Source organism: Halichondria panicea, chromosome 4, assembly GCF_963675165.1.
Source record: "Halichondria panicea chromosome 4, odHalPani1.1, whole genome shotgun sequence".
NCBI classification, from domain to species: Eukaryota; Metazoa; Porifera; class Demospongiae; order Suberitida; family Halichondriidae; genus Halichondria; species Halichondria panicea.
Genome location: NC_087380.1, coordinates 4,932,829 through 4,952,863, shown reverse-complemented (window position 1 = coordinate 4,952,863; position 20,035 = coordinate 4,932,829). Strand labels below are relative to the sequence as shown.

Sequence of the window (20,035 nt, the reverse complement as noted above, 5' to 3'; positions counted from 1 at the left end):
TATGGTCTTGCCACCAGCATGTCCTCTAAAGACAGCGTGTGCTACATAGCCCAGGGCTTCGGCCTCTGTTTGACTCAACGAGCCATCAACAATATCAGTCAACAGTTCTCTATAAATCAGCTATCAGCAGCTTCCACACCAGACTTCCAAGGGACTGTTCAATAACCTTAATAATAATTGCTCACAATTCTAAGGGGCGCTCTAAATAGAAATACAAGCCACACCTCTAAGTAGAGGTTAAAGTGCGTGTACTTTAAACCTTAGAAATTATTTGGGGGTACTCTTTTTATTTGATGGTACTCTTTTTTATTTGAGGGTATACTCTTTTTATTTGAGGGTACTCTTTTTAGTTCAGTACTCTTCAGGTCATTATAATATGGAAGAGTAGGTACCCTCAAAAGAATTATTTGTGTACCTAAACTGATAAGAGTACCCCCAAGTGATAGTCTACACTAAAAAGTGTACCCCTGAATGTTTATTTTCTATACCAGTTTACAAAAAGAGTACCCCCTAGATACAAATACGTATATACTCTAATTTTGGCACTAATATTGCGCCATAAATTACTGCCTTGACGATGTGCAACTGAATACTAATGTATACGTAATACTAGTAGTCTAGTAGTAATATTTTATTTAAACAGGGATCGAAAGTCTCATCAGCAATAATTATTGCTGGTCTTCCTGAGAGCCCTGAAAAGAATTACAGACAAAAAAAAACAAAACAAAAAAAACATAAACAAACAAACAAAGTTAATTACACAGCTAAAAATGTTAAAAAGTGTATATTTGTTGAAGTAGCTTCTTTTGCTCTTTGATCTAACAAGTTCCAGATAATATAGATTTGTAGAGTTTTTTAGCCAGTTCGTGTTAGGTCTTATAATGTATAGGCTAGCTACCCCATAGAAAGCCACATAAATTATTATTATTGTTATTGTCCACTACATCAGAACCGAGGGCGAATCTATATACTGTAAAAAATAGAGTGTGCTATAATAATTATATGCAGCAAAAAGCATGCAATACACAACGGCCTATATAAAACATTTGGCACCTTCCATGTTTAAAATACCTGCAAGAACAGGTAGTCAGCACTAGCCAATACTTCGTCTAATCGTCGATGACTATATCGTTCACCTTATTGTGGTAACACTTTGCTATCACTTTTACCAATCTGTGTACTCCAGAAAAACAATACGTCTACTCCATATATGAATGCTTGGTCTATTAATGCTTGGTCATGAGCAGTGCACGCACCCTACATATGCTTGGTCAGTCCCCACTGTCTACAATCTAGCCACATTTACTAAGTTTCAAAATCTCCCAGCATGAAATAAAAAAAAATTCATTCACCCCACATGTACACAATGACATGAATGCTTGGTCTACGAATTTGGTTATGATACACACCCAACAAATGAATGCTTGGTCAGTCCCCACTGTCTACAATCTAGCCACATTTACTAAGTTTCAAAATCTCCTAGCATGAAATAAAAAAAAATCATTCACCCCACATGTACATAATGACATGAATGCTTGGTCTACGAATGTTTGGTTTTATGATACACACCCAACAAATGAATGCTTGGTCAGTCCCCACATGCATGCACTGTCTAAAACGTAGCCATGTTTATGACGCTGCAAAATCTAATTATTTGTGTACAGCAACAGTCATTATAGACATATTTATACAGCTTCAAAATTACGTTGCCACCTTTATTTATTACAGCTACTGTTATTTTTCCTGTGCATCATAAAATATTTCACAGCACTGAGCTCACTAAAATGAAACGCATGCATGATTGTCCTTCGACTTCTTGCATGCCTGGTATGTATAGGGAGTGCACAGTGTCGAAAATAGAGACACACGTAGAATTTAAAAAATCTAAACTAAATTATTATGTTCGTACGAGTATTACAATTGGGCAGTTCATACGAGTATTACAATTGGGCAGTTCATATACGAAAATTTGCACTAAAGAAAAATACCTACTATACGATAATAATATAATGTAAGTATAGACATTGGATTACCGTATAGCGAATATACTTCGAAGGTATACTTTTGCGGAATGACTCGTAGAAATGCGATATTGAATTCGTGGGTAGCTTAACCCTTTCCCTAAATACAGAATAAGCAACAATTCATATAATCATGAACCATACATTGAAATGACTTGTAACAGATATATATATAGCGCAGACCTCAGAGGTATCTTGACACCATCTTCGTTACCTAGTAACTGATCACCCCCTAATTAGCGATTGTTACAATTATGTACACAATTGTATGAAGGCACAGAGTGGCGAAAGACACTAAATAAGTGTTCTCAATGTTCTCACGGTGACATGGGATATGCAGAAACTTCTCTACCCTCAAAATAATTAATTATACCCGCTATACGGTGCATTGGCATGAGACTATATAAATACATGCATGACTCTAGAACAATGAAATTACAATGAAATTACGCTATATTACAGTGCATAGGTAGTAGCTAGCCAAAACTGGGTGTTTTCAGGAAATTTTAAAAGATGTTTATTTTTATTTCCCGGAAATTGCATGACATTCAGTTTGGCTAGCTATACCTTTAGGAGGTCAAAATACAATTAGCACAAAGAAAGAAGGGTTCAGTGCACATGTTAGCTTTGACAGCTGCGGGAACTTTATGAGCCAGAAGGATGTGTTAAGCCCATAATTGTATACTCATATAATGTACCAGTACAGTACTACTATACATGTGCTACGTCTATATATATGATGAGGTGATCACTAGGAAGAACTAGTGTTCAAGCTGGCGCTGTGCTAATGCCTCTCGCCATGTTTTTGCTTTCACTCTAAAGTATTAGAGTGTTATTAGTTTCTATAATGAATTTTATATTAAAGTTAGCTTATCTATATAAAGTCAGATCACTGAGAAGAAAAGACTATTTACATGCATCTATTGTTGTTATTTATTGTATTATGTAGCTTACCAGGACCTCAAGAAAGAAGAAAATTGATTCTTCCAGGATCTGTAGTTCAGTGTATATAATATCTAAGAAGAAAAGACCTGTGTACATGCATATTGTTATCTATATTGTTATATGGTAGTGTTTTGTGGCTTGATTCTGCCAGGAGGATCTGGATCTGGATATTATTTTCTCACACGTGGGGAATGAGCGCGCATGCGCATTACATCCATATAGGAATAATTAAAGGGTGTGTCCAAAGAGATCAATTTCGCAAATGGCTACTGCTAGCTAGCTGTTTTAACAGATATTTTGTGAGTATTGTAGCTAACAAAAAGCTAGCGCTTGAGTGCAAGGCTAACTCATATGTTGAATAGAAAGTTTGTGCGGACAGATGATGCTATGAAAGATCCTGAAGAGACTGCAACAGCCTTCAATGTGAGTCAAACTAGCCATAACTCGAGAAAGAAGCTTTAGTTTGCTAATCCACGAATCAAAATCCAAGAGAACGTGGCTAGAAGCCTATAGAAGCTGTTAGTTTTCGTCGCATTGTAACCGTTGAGCAGTTATAGCTGGAATACACACACACACAGACAGACAGACACACACACAGTCAGCTTTACCGTATCCCTCGTGCGGCTACGCCTCGAGGCATAATAACGAGTGAAAGTGTAAAGCAGAAAAAAGTGCATCCATTTATAACAGTGAGTTGAAGATTACTAGTATAATATTAACAGCCTAGTATTCTTCCTTAAGCCGCTTGGCCTCACATTATTCCTCCAAAGCACAGCATAGACTCCATGTCGTCGCACAAGAACATTAAACTAATAAATAATGGCCACACGACTCTGCATGTCTATTAACACTATATTAAATATAGAATGCCAAGGAGATAATTATCCACCAGGCTTGTAAAATGATTGTACTGTGGGTGCTTTGTACTGACTTGTACTTCCAAAACCTGCCTTAAAGGTGCCTATTATGCCAGCATAATCTACCAACCCCTACACCGTAGGGTTTGCAATGTACAAAATATTGAAGCAGTATATTATACAATCATCATCATATATACATGCATGCACCTCAGATATGCGGCAAGATATGCTGTCTAGAAACATTCTCAGCTGGTTAGTGCTACTGATCGCCATAGCTACTGCTACCAGGAGTGAGCACTATCACATTGTGCCAGTGAATTCAACCGACTTGTGTAATGGATATCGAAATGGAACTTGTTTTACTCTCGAGCAGCTTGTTCAAACCGACTTGTTATCTGGTGGAGACAATCTCACTTTGAGCTTTCTACCTGGAGATCATGTGTTAACTGAGCAGTTATTGATTATTAACTTCTCACACGTGCATATTACCAGTCAGAACAAAAGTGCAGTTGAAGTTAGATTCAATGGCAATGGTGTAATACGTTTTGTTAGTATTACAAAATTGAGCATTAAACATTTTGGTTTCATTGGAGTGAATGATGGACCACAAAATTCACATCAAGGATTGATCATTGACAGTGCCCACGATGTCTATATCAATGACTGCTACTTTATGGACTTTGAATTACTCAATCACACTCACATAGTTAAGATTGCTAAAACTCAAACTGTAACAATTGAGAGCACTCTCTTCATGAACAACACTGGTTTGGCACTGCACGTTGAGGCTGATGATGTGTGCATAACAAACAGTGTATTCACTAGAAATGATGGAGGTGCAGTTTACAGTGAGTCAAACAATGCACATCTCAACAACACAGAGTTCAAGTATAACAGTGCTAGTACTAGGGGAGGAGCAATAGAAGTGGTATCTGGTACTGTAGTGATCACTTGGTGTAACTTCACGAATAACAAAGCTTCTCAGGATGGTGGAGCGTTTTATGCTGGCTCAGGCAGTAGTGTGAACATCTCATACAGCACACTCACAAACAACATTGTCAATATGATTGGTGGAGCGATTGGTATTCACAATGGAAGTGTGACCATCTTCAATAGCACCCTGACAAACAACAGTGCTGGCTATGGTGGAGCGATTCATGTTGGCTCAGGCAGTAGTGTGAACATCTCACACAGCACACTCACAAACAACAGAGTGGACGGGAGTGGTGGAGCGATTCGTATTTACAAAGGAAGTGTGACCATCTTCAATAGCACCCTGACAAACAACAGTGCTGACCACTATGGTGGAGCGATTGATGTTAATTTAGGCAGTGTGTCCATCGCCGACAGCACACTCACAAACAACAGTGCTGATTGGAGTGGTGGAGCAATTGGTTTTTACTCAAGCAATGTGACCATCTCTGATAGCTTACTGACAAACAATAGAGCTGACGGGAATGGTGGAGCGATTGATTTTAATTCAGGCATTGTTTCTATCTCCGACAGTACACTGACTCACAACAGTGCTGGCATAAATGGTGGAGCTATTGATAATCACTCTGGCACTGTGTCTATCTTTGACAGCATAGTAACAAACAACAGCGCTAACAGGAATGGTGGAGCGATTCGTGTTAACTCAGGCATTATGTCTATCTCAGACAGCAGACTGACAAACAACAGTGCTGATAGGAGTGGTGGAGCGATCGGTGTTTACTCAGGCAGTGTATCTATCTCCGATAGCACCCTGAAAAACAACAGAGCTGATAACTATGGTGGAGCAATTGATAGTAGTTCAAGCAATGTTTCTATCTCTGGCAGTGAGCTGACAAACAACTGTGCTGACGAGAATGGTGGAGCGATTGATAACTACTCAGGCGGTGTGTCCATCTTCAATAGCACACTGACAAACAACAGTGCTGACAATGGTGGAGCGATTGGTGTTTACTCAGGCACTGCGTCTATCTCAAACAGCACACTAATAAACAACAGAGCTGACGCAAATGGTGGAGCGATTAATGGTGATTTTGGCAGTACTGTGTTCATCTCTGACTGTACGCTGAAGAAAAACACGGCTACATCTGGAGGAGGAATATTTCTGAGTGTGGGTACACTCATAGTAAATGAGCCAATAACAATCAATCTCAACACAGCACACCAGGATGGTGGAGGAATTTATGCTCATTCAAGTAGAGTTGATTTTCAATCTGTGTTACGAATTCCTGCAAACATTGTTGACAACATTGCTGAGAATGGTGGAGGTATTTATGCAGTAGCTACAACCATTAAACTAACTCGATCACACGTTAACATCGACTCAAACACAGCAACTGCTAGTGGAGGTGGAGTGTTTCTTCGGCAAAGTTCAAAACTGTACTTATTTAAAAAAGACTATGAAGATGTTGATAAAGTATATGTAAAGCTAATGATTAACAACAACTTGGCACAGTACGGAGGGGGAATATTTGTTGCAGATGACACAGAGAGTGGTGCCTGCAGAGGAGGGGTCATCGAAACTGGTGCTACTCAATCCATTTTTAAGGACTGCTTTATTCAAACAATCAATTTGAATGAACCCAGTTTGAAAACAAACCACTTCAACACATTTATGACTAACAACACAGCTACCCAGTCAGGAGCAGACATCTATGGAGGTCTGTTAGACAGGTGTACAGCAGAAAAAAATGCTGAATATTACAATTCTTCAAATGGATTGGACTACATAAAAAGAACCGTAAAACCATCCACTGAGTTATCAATTTCCTCTTCGCCTGTTCAAGTAACTGTTTGTAACTATTCACAAAGTGACTATGTTTTCACGAAAAAGGGACACACGTACAAAATCAGTGTTATGGCTTTTGACCAAGTTGGAAATCCAATCAATGCCACAATTCACAGTTCTGTTATCACTAATAGTGGAGTTGGCCGTCTCAAAGAAGGACAGGCTGAACAAATAGTTGGCAATCAGTGCACAGAATTAGAGTACAATGTATTCTCACAAGACAGCTCTGCTCAACTGGAACTCTATGCTGATGGTCCATGCATCAATTTAGGAATTTCAGGACAACTTATCAATGTTTCTTTTCTACCATGCACATGCCCCATCGGACTAAAACCAATTCAGTCCGATATTGAGTGCAAATGTGACTGTGACCCAGACTTGCAACAACTATATCAGATAACGAATTGTTTGGAGGAAAATGAAACCATAAAGCTGGAAAGTAATAACAACATATGGATAGAATTCATAAATACTACCAACAAAACAGGGTATGTTGTTAGTAACAGTGCATTTGACTATTGTGTAGAAAAACCAGTTCACATCAGTCTAAGCAACTCTGACCAGCAGTGTGCCTACAATCGAAGTGGTGTCTTGTGTGGAGAATGTGAACCAGGACTCAGTCTTGTGTTGGCTACGTCAAAGTGTAAAGAATGCTCTAATCTTTACCTTTTTCAACTAATTCCATTTGCGCTGGCAGGCATATTGTTAGTTGTTTTAATTCTTGTGCTCAACATCACTATAGCAACTGGAAATATTCATGGCCTCATTTTTTACGCCAACATAGTAGCTGCTAATAGAGCGATTTTCTTTCCTAGAAACAACTTTTTAACCGTTTTTGTATCATGGGTGAATCTTGACCTGGGAATCGAGACTTGCTTTTATGATGGAATGAACTCTCAAGGAAAAGTGCTCCTTCAACTTGTCTTTCCCACTTACCTGTTTCTTCTAATGCTTCTTATTATACTTTTGAGCAAGTACTTTGACTCATTTGCAAAGCTCCTCTCCAACAGGAACCCAGTTGCTGCCCTAGGCACACTCGTCCTACTCTCTTATTCTAAATTTTTACGGTTTATTGTTGCAGCACTACAATTCACAGAATTGCATTATCCTGACGGTTCAACCAAAGTTATTTGGCTGTACGACGGCAATGTGCAATATTTCACTCCCATTCGCATCCCTCAGTTTATTGCTGCTATCATAATCCTCATTGCTGGTGTAATGTTCACTGTACTGCTCTTCTTTGGACAATGGTTTCCTCGCTGTTCCAAGGTTATGATATGGACCAAGAACACATACTACAATGGTTTCATGGACACATACCATGCTCCCTTCACTCCCAAGCATCGCTACTGGGTAGGACTGCTCCTCTTTGCTCTGATTGCTCATAATTTAGTAGTTTCCATGGCTCCAAATACGTCTCTTCCTGTTCTATCTGCTGGATGCATTGCATTCGGACTGATATCATTGAACAACCGAGTGCACAAAAAGCAATTTAACGAATATCTAGAAACATTCTTTCTGCTTAATCTCGGCATTCTATCTATTGGTACTTCCTATGTTGTTGAAACACAACAACAGCAAGAAACACTGACCATTGTTTCAATGTCTATAGCTTTTATCCTCTTTGTGATAATAATCAGCTACCATTTCCACCACTTTATACTAAAGAACACCAAAATATGGCTCAAGATAAAGGAAGTCACAAAGATGTTGAGAATTAGTGCTACAGAGAAAAAGCACCAACAACCTAAGAATGCCATGGCAATGCATCAGTTTGCAGCCAATGATAATGATGAGCAACTTAATAATGCTGAGCAAATAGACATTGTGAACGCACCTTACACGAATGGTGCTGCTGTGGAAGAAGCTGACCCTGATCGCTACATCACTCCTCCTATCATCAGACCAGCTACGAGGCCGGAACAGCTGAGACTCTCCTACATGGATGAACTAGCCCCCCTCACCACAGATGACTACAGGCCAGCCCCTCCCCCTCAAAGAGTCAACCGTCGCCCTGTTGTTACGTACACAGAAATCGCCGGACCCTGTGCGCAATGAAGTATGAACTGCCTTACTTGGTACAATTTTACATGTACAGCTTAAAACAATGTTCGTTTTCACTAGTTAGCTGCATGAATAGTGATTAGCTGTTGTAGGCAATTTTAGTTTTAAAGAGGCTTTCTGTATTAACACTGAAAAAATGGTTGCGCTACATGTATATATACATGTATTATATCTATATAATTATGATTTGTATTGAATATTAAAAATTATTTTTATTTCTGCCATTTTCATTTTTGTTGATCGTATTAATGTCCTGAAAAATACTTTGGTGGGATTCTATTTATAATCTTGTAGGTTTTAATTCCAGTTTGTAACTGTCTTCTTGATGATAGTTTAGCCCAACCCAGTTCTCCTCTAAGGGGTTCTGATTTTGTGCCACTTGGTTTTTCTAGAATAGTTCTCATTGCTCTATTCTGCACTCTCTCTATTTTATCCACTAGTTGTTTTGAACTTGATACGCAATTAATTCACTGTACGAATCTCACAGTGAATAATAGAACAACATGCGATTAGCACTCATAACAAGCACTGGCAAGGTTAATAGCGCTCGGCATCCTTGCCATTGCTTGTTACTCGTGCTATTAATCCCATATTGCACCCTTAGCCATACTTTTGATTGTTAATTGTTAGTGACGCAGTTTTAAGGACATAATCGCATGTTGTCCTATTATTCACTGTGAGATTCCTACAGTGATTAATCGCATATCAGTAATGGCACGTCGTTATTAACGACGTGCAATTACTGCCTTGATGTGCAAAAGAAAGCAGCATGTGGGATTGTGCACAATGAAACAGTTAATGGTCCTGTCACGAATATTTTGGTCCACACTGAAATTTCTGTCAGGCAGGGGGGGGTGGACTTAACATTTTTTTCTAAACAGTCCAGATGATTGGCCGAAAACAAGAGCTGTTGCAACTGTAGATCTTTAGGTCAAGACCACTTTTCAAGGGCAGACCAACCTTTGTTCCAGCACAACGTATAGTGTACAGTGTGATTTATACGTGCACAGGCAGCTACAAGCTCAGCGTATCATAAATACCGGAACAGCTCGATCTGAATGAATGTGCAATGAAGCACGTCAATACTTTTTCATTCAAAAAAGAGTGATTCCTTGGCTGGGTGTAGTAGTGTAGAAGTGTTACCTTGCGATAGAGAAATGTCCTTGTCTACGCGTAATACAATACGTACAGTACACTTTATACCTTACATGTTATTATGGTGTGGAGAGGACCCTAGGCTGCCATTATGCATAGCTCTCAGTAAAACCATAAAGATTGGCGGACCGTAATTTTCAGGGGGGGTGGGGGGGGGCGATATTTTTCAGTCTCCGGACCGAAATTAAAAAATTGGTCAGCTAGTCTATCTAAACAGAAGCCTATTTTGCTCCTTTTGCTCAACGATATTGTCCATGGTTACTAGGATACTACATGTATATACTGTTAAAATTAATGGTAGAATCACAATAATAAACATGATCTTGTATATACTTTTAGTAAAAAAGTTCAGTATTAGAAGATGCCTACTGCAGCAAATACCACTACTAGAATAACTGGTATTAAAACTATTGGTAGAATTACAGTAATCCATACTGTAGGCCCTATGCACCAGTTACAGCAACTCTTGTACTCCTTACGGGCACCAAAGTTGTCCCTCTCCTCAAATTTTCTCTCAGCCTGCAGGAGTATTAAACAAATGCCTTAATTTAGATCATAGTTGCTATTATGCATAAATTTAACTAACATAGACTGCATGTATGTAGATACAACTATCTAGATGAAAAATAAGATACATAGTGCATGTGTACTAGAGCTAGAACTTTACAGTATGATGCCAAATCAAACAACATCCTTTAGTTTTACATGTAGTTACCTGTTTCATTTTCTTGATCATGGGAATGCAGCACAAAAGGATCACGGGAGTTGTCAAAATAGAGAAGATCACAGTGGCAATAATTGTCCAAATGATGCAGCATGAAAGCTGGTCATTGTAATAGTAGCTGTTGCATCCATATTTGTTCTCAGAAGCATACAGTACAGTTCGATTTTGGTCTGGCTGTCGAATGTTGAAATCAATTTGCTGGCTGAGAGGGTTCACAGCTATCCATCTCTCATTGTCTCCCTCTGCCCGCGGAGGAACACATACTATGGCTCTGGAACCATTTGAAAAGTTATCGCTAGCTGCAGCAAAACGGTCTAGAGATGTAATCTGGCTTAATACTATTCTCCTTTCTTCCTCAGTTAGGATCTGAGTAGCTACAGGTGACTCTGTTGAAGTCCAGTGGCTCATCCTCTCAATAAAGTGCAAAATATGGTTCTACACCAAGCGTTTCCACTAATTTATACAATGTCATGAGCAACAAATTATGCATGATCCTGTGTAATTTCCTGTTTGCTATGTAGGCACAAAGGTCAAAGAAGTTAGAGTGCTACAATTATATAAGATTTCCTGTTTGGGATAATAAGAAGTTTTTGGGGATTTATTACTCTCATTTTGGGTTCAATTTATAAACTAAGCCCCAGCAGTGTGTTTTAATATAGAAGAAGTGTACAAGATTGAAGAACATAGTTGTAATTAATAGTATGGCTAAGAGTGCAATATGGGATTAATAGCACGAGTAACAAGCAATGGCTAATTGCACGAGGCGTAGCCGAGTGCTATTAACCTTGCCAGTGCTTGTTATGCGTGCTATTAATCCCTTATTGCACGAGTAGCCATACTATTGATTGTTAATCGTTTGTGATGCAGTTTTAAGGACATTTTTAGCTGCAGTTTCAGTAAAAAAATTAGCCGCGGCCGTTATTCGAACATGCGGTCGTCAAGGCAGTAATTGCATGTCGTTCATGACGACGTGCAATTACTGATACGCGATTAATCACTGTACGAATCACAGTGAATAATAGGACAACATGCGATTATGAAGATAATAACAACATTTATCGTATTACTAGAATATTTTGCAGGTGGAAAACCTTTGCGAATGAGTCAAATCAGCAGAAAAATTGACCATTATTTTGCGATCTAACTATTGCGTTCTGGCAAAGATCGTGTTAAGGTTTTACATTTTCTTTATGCGGATTAATCAATGCTCGCAATTAAAATTTGCATCGTTTGATACTTAATTGCAAAACATCCTAGTAATACGGTACAATAATTACAGAGAAAGTAAAAGGAACGATCTATTATAGAATATACTAGCACAAGATTGAGGGTGAAGCTCCGAGGGCGAGCTGCCTGTATACTGCAATAATTGCATGCATACAACACGAGGATTCCCACGCTATAATGTGTTTTATATCACCACCACCCTTACTCAATTATGCCTGAGTCTACCTGACCGTGTAATAAAACACCCGGAACAGACTTTATGACTTTTATTACATGTGTGTTACCTTGACAACATGATGTAAGCATATGCCTGTAACTTAGGGCCAACGTTCAGAGTCCTGTGAGTCACAAACCTTCAAGACTATAGAGTACAGAGTCCACATAATCTATAGGTAAGGCTTCTACAAGTAGATACACCATAATTATAGTGGGTAATTTTTGTATGTTTAAGTATTTTAAATATTCGTACAACTCAGGATAGTAACGTTGAATCTATTGCGGTAGAATAATTTCGTATGATGCTTTTCAATACGAAATATACAAAAATTTCCATCACACAAAAATAACCTGCTATACGGTACTAGCAGTGCCTTAGATTTCATGTATGTAGGCTAGTAGTTCATGGCTATCTAGCCTACATGATCTAAATGACATGATCTAGCTGTGACTAATCAAATCGTATGTACGTACATGTATCCTAGACACATCACTCATATACATACTATAAGAGGACATAGGTACTTTAGGTTGTAGGTACAAGGTCAAAGAACAAAGTGCATTTATTTCCTGTTTGGGAAAGTTTGGGGGATTTACAGACATACTTTCTCACGAATGAATCTCAGAATGGACAAATGCATCAAAGACTACACACGAAGCCCCAACAGTATGTTATTATACCTAGCCTATACTTACCAACACATCACGGTGACACCATAAACATGGCAATACCTTTGATTTGCCCTTACTGGGTATACCAACAATAAATATAGCTGACACAAGAACGGCCTTATCAATTTGTCTCATATAGTTCTTCTATAATTATAATATTATTTTATAAACTGCTACCAATTTAGGACAAACGAATGACTTTGCATGTGTTTTGTACGTGTACTCTACATTATGTGTCACACAACTTGTTTGAATGTTTCCAAATTCCCTCGTTGTCTGGCCAAATCTCTTGTCTTTCTTTCACACTCTCTGCGATATCTCTCAACCTCCTAATAGGAGAGATAGTTTCAATATAGGTATAGGTTATTACTCACGCGCAAGGGCTGTACAGCTAATACAGCTAATACAGTAGAACCTCACTAATCCGGACCCCTTTAATCCGAAACCTCGCAAATCCGGACAAAATGCAAACTGAAAAAGAGAAGGGGCTGTCAGTAGAATAGACTACTGCGCATGCGCAATCCATATTACTTTGCTGAATCAGCAATAATTTTATTAATAAACTGCTCAAGACAATGGCTACTGCAAAGAAAATGAAGAAAAAACTCACAAGACTCACTGAATTGGAGAGAAAGAAGACTATTCTAGCTAGCAGCTTCCCTTCTGGCCACAGTAATATTGTAATACATGTATAAAAGTGTCTTCGTTAATAATATTCATAATCAATTAATGACATCCGCTAATCCGGAAGTTTCATGTATTCGGATGGGGTCTGGTCCAGCTCTATTCGGATTAGCGAGGTTCTACTGTACAGCTCTAAAAGGATGCAAGTCCAAGGGTGCAGTGGTGGTAGATGGGCGTGCCTGTCCCTAGCCATAAAATGGGGGGACAGGCTTCAAGCCAATCAAGCATTTGTTCTCTGCATTGCTGTAATAACTATGAATATCATTAGTATTAGCCGCGCCTCTAACCACAGAGCCTCAACTTAGCTGCAGAAGGGGAGGAGCTGGGAAGCCAAGGAATGCATTACATAAGGGCTATACAATCTGATTGGTGCTCAAGTGCATTACGTAAGCAGTCTGCAATCTGATTGGTGCTGCATGATTTTCTGCAGCAGAAGTTTATAGCTTTGCTCTTTTCTCACTCGTGCAGTTGCCAATAGCTAGTGTTCTAAGTAGAATACCGTATACAGGGCCGTAGCTTGGACGAGGGGGCAAAAAGCAATCGCTTATCAGCCGCGAAATTTTGACCAAAAGCCACGCCTCTTAATAATGACGTTACAATTAACTTATCCACCTAGTTGGGTGTGGCCTGATACTCTATTTGCATTGAAGAACAAGAACTAGTCTAGATAGAGACCAGAATAGCTCACATAGAGTTTACTTGCCTACTAGTTAGCTAACTGCAGCAAGATTCGGAGGAAAAGGAAAAGTGCTCAGCTATAATCAGATACACTAACCTGAGCTGAGTAGTAGAGATCCAAAAAAGAGGGGGAAATTGCCCCCTTTGCGACCCCATGGCTACTGGTATAGCGGACATATTATTTCGAGGGTATAAATATTCGTAGTTTTCGCTGATTAAGCATGTTTGCAGTACATTATACTCACGAATTTACTAATGCATGTGCATGCTGCAAAAAGGCTGCTTTCCGCAAAAACCTTTCTAACCCACAAAAGTTTATACCCTCAAAATTATACCCTAAGCTAACACATTTTGCTGCACATCAGTTTGAAGAGACTGCAATAATTATGGCTTTCGAAGTAAGCAAAACTACCCATATTAAACTCGAGACAAAGCATTTGCAAAATCAAAAACATGACTAGAAGCCTATAGAGGTTATGCAGATTCGCCCACTCCCGGCTAACTCATTAATAATATTAGGGGGCGTGGTTACATACATCCGCTATTTAGAAATGTTTTGGCCAACTTCCAGTTGTGCAAAGGAAAAATCCCATTCTCAGCCAGGGGAAGTCCTATAATAGGCTTGCGCAGAGCTAGCTAGCTGCCACGAACAGCCAACTAGCTAGCCTATAGGCTAACCATTGACTTAAACACTCTTTTGGCAGTTGATACATCAAAACAACAGGTACACTCATTGAATCAAATTACAATATACAATTGTATATTATATAGAGGTTATGCATGCAGATCCGCCCACTTCCGGGTGCTGATGCCTCGGTGGAGGTGCCAAAGCTACTACTAATAGCTAGCTTTATACACACATTGATCATGATCACAACATTTTTAATTAATTTTGCTGCATGCAGAATCCAGAATCACCGGGAAACTCAAAGAGTGGGTAATGATCGACGATGATTGTTGTTAAAAACGATCGATGGCAAAAGTTCAAGTGTAAAATTAATGGCTGCAAGTCAGCAGAGCCTTGCAGCTCTCTTCTCACTATTGAAGCTACCAATACCTAGCGTTCTAGTGCAGAGCTAACTACTAAGTAGAGTAGCAACACTCAGTGAACAAGTTTTGCTACGCACTCTTCTGAAAAGGCTGCAATGGCATTCCAAGTAAGCACAACTAGGCATAACTTGAGAACAAAGTTTTATTTTGCAAATCCATGAAATCAAAACCATGAGTAGAAGCCTATAGAAACTCTTACTTGCCACTTCCTTAACATGTCGCATACAAGCATTGTTATTAAATATGTGAAGTAAAAGCAGCCACTTAAGAGCGAAGCTATATCAAAATCCAAGAATTGTGGCAAAATTAATGTCGATATAGATGCTCTTTTGTACTCGCATTGAAACGGTTTGAGCAGTTACTGTAACAGCTGGAATGCACGCATGCACACAACACACACACACACACACACACACACACACACGGTCGGTTTTACTATTTCTCTGTGGCTACGTCCCTCGGCATTAAGTGTTTTGGCATAATAATTATAATTTAGTATCTGGGGCTTATTTATTGTTTTCCAGGCCTTATTTGAGATCAGCTAGGACTATGTCTAAGTGGTATGTAGATTTTCGATTGTCTAAGAGAATGCCATGATAATCTTTGGGAGGGTCTCACTTGATCATCAAGCAACTAGTGGACAAATACATGCACAGCTATTCTATGCACATGATCTTTACTCATTATAACCAAGCTACCATAAAAAAAACCAGGCATTATTACAACTAGGTGCTTATAATTATAGAAAATACGATAGAAATTTGTATGAGCAGTTTGTATAGCGAAACAAGCTACATGTACTCACCTCGTCTTTATGAGCTCTTACTGCGTCCACATCAGGTTCCTTGTATTTAGAGTCTTTACAGGGATCGTCCACTGTCTCAGGGTGACTGGAAACCTGTAGTTTGTATCTTAATATTGGAGTAACGTATAACTAATTTATCGGACAGCACTTACTTTGGAAATTGTCAGTATAGAGCACGTGAAATGTTAGAACAAGCATGCAGTTGTATGCGAGCCAGCTAAGTTTAATAGAACAGTGTGCGACTGAATAGTTGCACTAGCTACCGTATAGCGGGTAATTTTCGTGGGGTAAAATTCGTTCAACTCGAAAAACGGTGGTTTTCATGAGTAAAAATTTCGTTAGTCTCGTGGCCGGCACTGCATTCCGGTAAGCCACGCCTACGTTAAAATTTTGTGAAGGTCAGCTTGCCCACGAAAATAACGAATATTTTTCCCCACGAAAATTACCCACTATATGGTATCTAATCCTCAAAGCTATCTAACTGCAGCACTCTTGCTGGCTATAAAGCTACGCTGCTCAAGCTATTCTCATTCTTAAACACTAGAGTGTTCGCTGTATTAGAACAACAACAACAAAAATTGCCCAAAAAAGTATCTGGGGATAATTACACGTAGAACTCTCCAATAAATTAGAAGATGATTGTATGGCAAACTTAAAAGAAGACTAAAATACTAACCTGGGGGAAAAATCCACAATAAGCCTGCTTCCACAACTCAAGCGGGTTTCTGCAGTGAAAGATACAAAATAATGTATGTATAACCATAAGAAGTGTTGACCCAGGTAGTACAAATTATTTAATATGCCAGTGTAGTTTCGATTCACATTATCTACCGTATAGCGTAATATTCGGGGGTAAAAATTCGTTTATCTGGAAAACGGTGATTTTTGTGAGTATAAATTTCGTTTAGTCTCGTTGCCTGCACTGCATTCATATGTTGTGGTAGGCCACGCCTACATTAAAATTTCGTGGAGGTCAACTTGACCACAAAAATAACAACTTTTTACCCCACGAAAATTACCCGCTATACGATATATAATTATACATGTAATGCTGACCCAGGTACAAAGTACAGCTTATATTTGAACGTCAGTGTAGCTACATAATTATATACATGTAGTCAAGACATTTTTGTGGAAAGCTATTGTACATGTACCTTGCATTGATCTTGCTGATTTCTCCAGCAGATAGTGACGGAACTCCTGCGAGTGCCATTATTCACATAATTCACTTATACAGTGCCAGTATGTGTACTATTTAACAAGTATACCAGTTGTATAATGGCTTCCGATATCAATCCATTACCTATTTGCCCCAATGCATCTGAGCCAGCTGGCACTAAAAGTGGTTTGGTGTAGTCCATTGACATAGTACGACTGCAAGAATGTAGAAGGACTGGTGATTAGTGATAGTCTCAAAAGGCTTTTGGAGACAACAGACTGAGGAATGTGCATGCACGTAAAAGCAATCCATAACAAACCTGAGCCCAGTTCCAAAGGCCAAGTGACTGATATGTTGCTTAGTTCTGTTCACTAGCACATCTGACTTCATACTGGAGAACTATAAGTATGCGATATACAGTACATGTATATGTATAGTGATACGATTGCGTTGCTCACATGCAGCGATGCTCCATTGGTGTGTGCCAGGAATCGCAGGCTACGTGAGATGGCCTTCTTCTTCTCTGGGCCAAAGTCTTGGAATATGTCATATTTAGAGCCTACAATTGCCAGAGGCACAGAGAGGGGGGAAAGGAGATCCTTGTCCTAGGGATGGTAAAGTACGGTATAGGACGTTGAGGGGCAGCAATTATGAAGAGCAAGTAGCTACTATAATATTATACAACACATTGAATACCGGATGTTTCTCTCCAAATTTATTCCAGGCCCTTGTTCTTAATTTACTGACAAGCTCTGGGGCCATAGGGTTAAGCTCTGAGAGTACAACATGCACTCTGGTTCGAATCTGTGGGAAGTGTACCATGTTGTACAGTCGTGTGTATCAGTGCAAGTATAATTATACATAATAAATATACACTGTGGTGAGTGAGCATCAACCTATTGCTATTATTTTAGTTCAATGCAGTGTATCGGGTAAAGAGTATTAAAACAAGAAGCGGAGCTTTGTCTGTACATACCTGCTTGAGAAAGACCTCCAAGGTTGTCCAAATCTCCTCCGGTTTTGATAAATCAACCACTATCACGACAGACAAATTACTATATAGAAAGATATACAGATACATGTATATATAGGTTATAATTATATAGGTATACTTTATCTATATGCAACCAGCAATCAACCCTTGCCAACCTGATGGTTTCCACAGTGATGGGTATGTCAACTAGCTTGGCCAGAATAGCTCCTCCACCAAGCTCCCAAATGTGGGTCACATCCTTTGCCTAGAATGAGCAAATAGTTTACAGTACAAATAAATTAATGCAGGGCGGCATTAGCACATAATTATAGCTATACTTCATAAATTACAGAGTAAATTTGGCACAAGAAGAGTTGTACAAGCTACTAAGCATTCGAAATCTAAACAAATGGCATTAGACAGGATCAAAGGCTCCCAGTAGCCGGCAGCCAAACTAGAATGTATAGTCACCACACCCACCACACCCCTGTTATCAGAGTGAATACCAACCACAGGTCATACACAGTAGTGATTTTAGACACACGTACAAAGGACTGAAAACACTCAATACATAATTATGGTTAGTAAATTCAAAGTTCTAAATGTTCATACAGTAGTGTGACACAGTGGACTCTGGTCACCCTTAGGACAGTGCAGTTTGGCCGGAATAGCGAGGTAGCTGGATTTTAGAAAATAGCTGCAGCTAAAAAGCGACTCTACCTCGAATCTAATGACTAATTTTGCAGTTCTGTCTCAAGGATAATGAGTCATTATGCTCTCTATTCCAATTTTATATGCCAAAGTTCAAACTACACCCAAAACACCATATTCGGCCATAATAAACGTAGTTTGGGGCAGCCAGAACGGACCAGTATATGGAATAGCGAGTGACCGAATTTCAGGGTGAGTTTTGTGCAGTAAAAGATCAAGCTAGCAATCCGTGCCAAACGAAACGATTGGTATATTGAGGTGACAGTACTTGAGAGAGCAGATTAGCGAGAGTCTACTGTACTTACAATATTTGCTCCTTTAGATCGTTTGCCATAAGTGTAGTCAAGTGCAGTGGTTGGTTTTGGGGGCTCCTCCCTAAAACAAAAAATGACGATATAAGGGACACATGTCATCATTTAAAAATGTATAATCTGAATTTGTGATCACATCTATTTACTGTCTACCTTTCCAGAAAGGTCAGGATGATGCTAGTTTTTCCCTGCACAAATTGATTTCGGTATTATTATAGATCAGAATAACATTTTCGATGTTTCTGGGTAAAACGTGCAGGTGTATAATTCTGCGAAATTTAAGGTGATGAATCCTTCACTCACTGAATTTTGAGCCCCAACTATGAACACCGTGGAATCCTTATCACTTGTTACTATGGACGAATAAACATACGTAACATATCTTGTTCCCATAACAACAGATTAACAAAAAATGTTTTACTCACACTTTTTGTTCCATGTGTCCGCCGATTTTTCTTCTAGAGCTATACTCCATACGTCCCTATGGGATCCTCCCACACTGCAAAGCGCACATTTTCTACATGAACAAGCTAATTAAACAGGAGGACTAGACTACTCACGATTCCATGTAATAGTTAAAGTTTTGCTGTATTTATTAAATGTAGGCCTCAGTCTGAGGCTCAGATCAACTTGCAGCAGAGTACGATCCTAGCAAGGCACTACGTACATGTACGTACGTCGATCGATCGAATGGAGTCAGAGTGGAGTATACAGTGTTGAGTGTATCTTTTCTGGTAAAAGTGCATCAAACTTGTGGGTGTGGCTGTACACATAGATCTTGGTCAGAGGAGGCGCGAAGCACTTAACCTTTGCTAATCAGGTCTCTAATTGCCGTTGTGTTAATTGCATGCCAGTCTCATGAATTAGCCGCCCTTTCTACCTGAGGGAGGAGAGACCTTGAGAAGGGCGGCTGATTCAAGAGCCTAACCACGGGTACACAGGAGTGAACTACTATAAAGATCTCTCTCACTTGCACTGATGAGATATCAAACATTCAAGAG

The 20,035-nt window shown here is 39.2% G+C and overlaps 2 protein-coding genes across 3 annotated transcripts; one reads left to right on the top strand and one right to left on the bottom strand.

Annotated features, from left to right (window-relative positions):
• The first annotated feature begins 2,975 nt into the window (after positions 1-2,975).
• LOC135335647 (uncharacterized) lies at positions 2,976-9,029 on the top strand. Its single transcript, XM_064531203.1, has 2 exons — positions 2,976-3,655; positions 4,039-9,029. Exon 2 carries the CDS (start codon positions 4,041-4,043, stop codon positions 8,661-8,663), a length of 4,623 nt encoding a protein of 1,540 aa, XP_064387273.1. The 5' UTR covers positions 2,976-3,655; positions 4,039-4,040; the 3' UTR covers positions 8,664-9,029.
• Positions 9,030-10,124: 1,095 nt separating this feature from the next.
• On the bottom strand, positions 10,125-19,797 carry LOC135335655 (cytoplasmic dynein 2 light intermediate chain 1-like). 2 transcript variants are annotated; one of them, XM_064531210.1, is made up of 16 exons: positions 19,595-19,797; positions 19,460-19,551; positions 19,338-19,387; positions 19,188-19,222; positions 19,029-19,098; positions 18,189-18,277; positions 18,016-18,094; positions 17,736-17,843; positions 17,498-17,644; positions 17,359-17,438; positions 17,184-17,254; positions 17,035-17,080; positions 16,557-16,605; positions 15,881-15,973; positions 10,540-12,992; positions 10,125-10,343 (listed from the first exon to the last, which is right to left on the bottom strand). In XM_064531210.1, exons 1-15 carry the CDS (start codon positions 19,600-19,602, stop codon positions 12,900-12,902), a joined length of 1,110 nt encoding a protein of 369 aa, XP_064387280.1. In that variant the 5' UTR covers positions 19,603-19,797; the 3' UTR covers positions 10,125-10,343; positions 10,540-12,899. The 2 variants fall into 2 exon arrangements, with proteins under 2 accessions (XP_064387280.1, XP_064387281.1); XM_064531211.1 differs by having other exon boundaries at positions 19,460-19,533.
• Between the last annotated feature and the right edge of the window lie 238 nt (positions 19,798-20,035).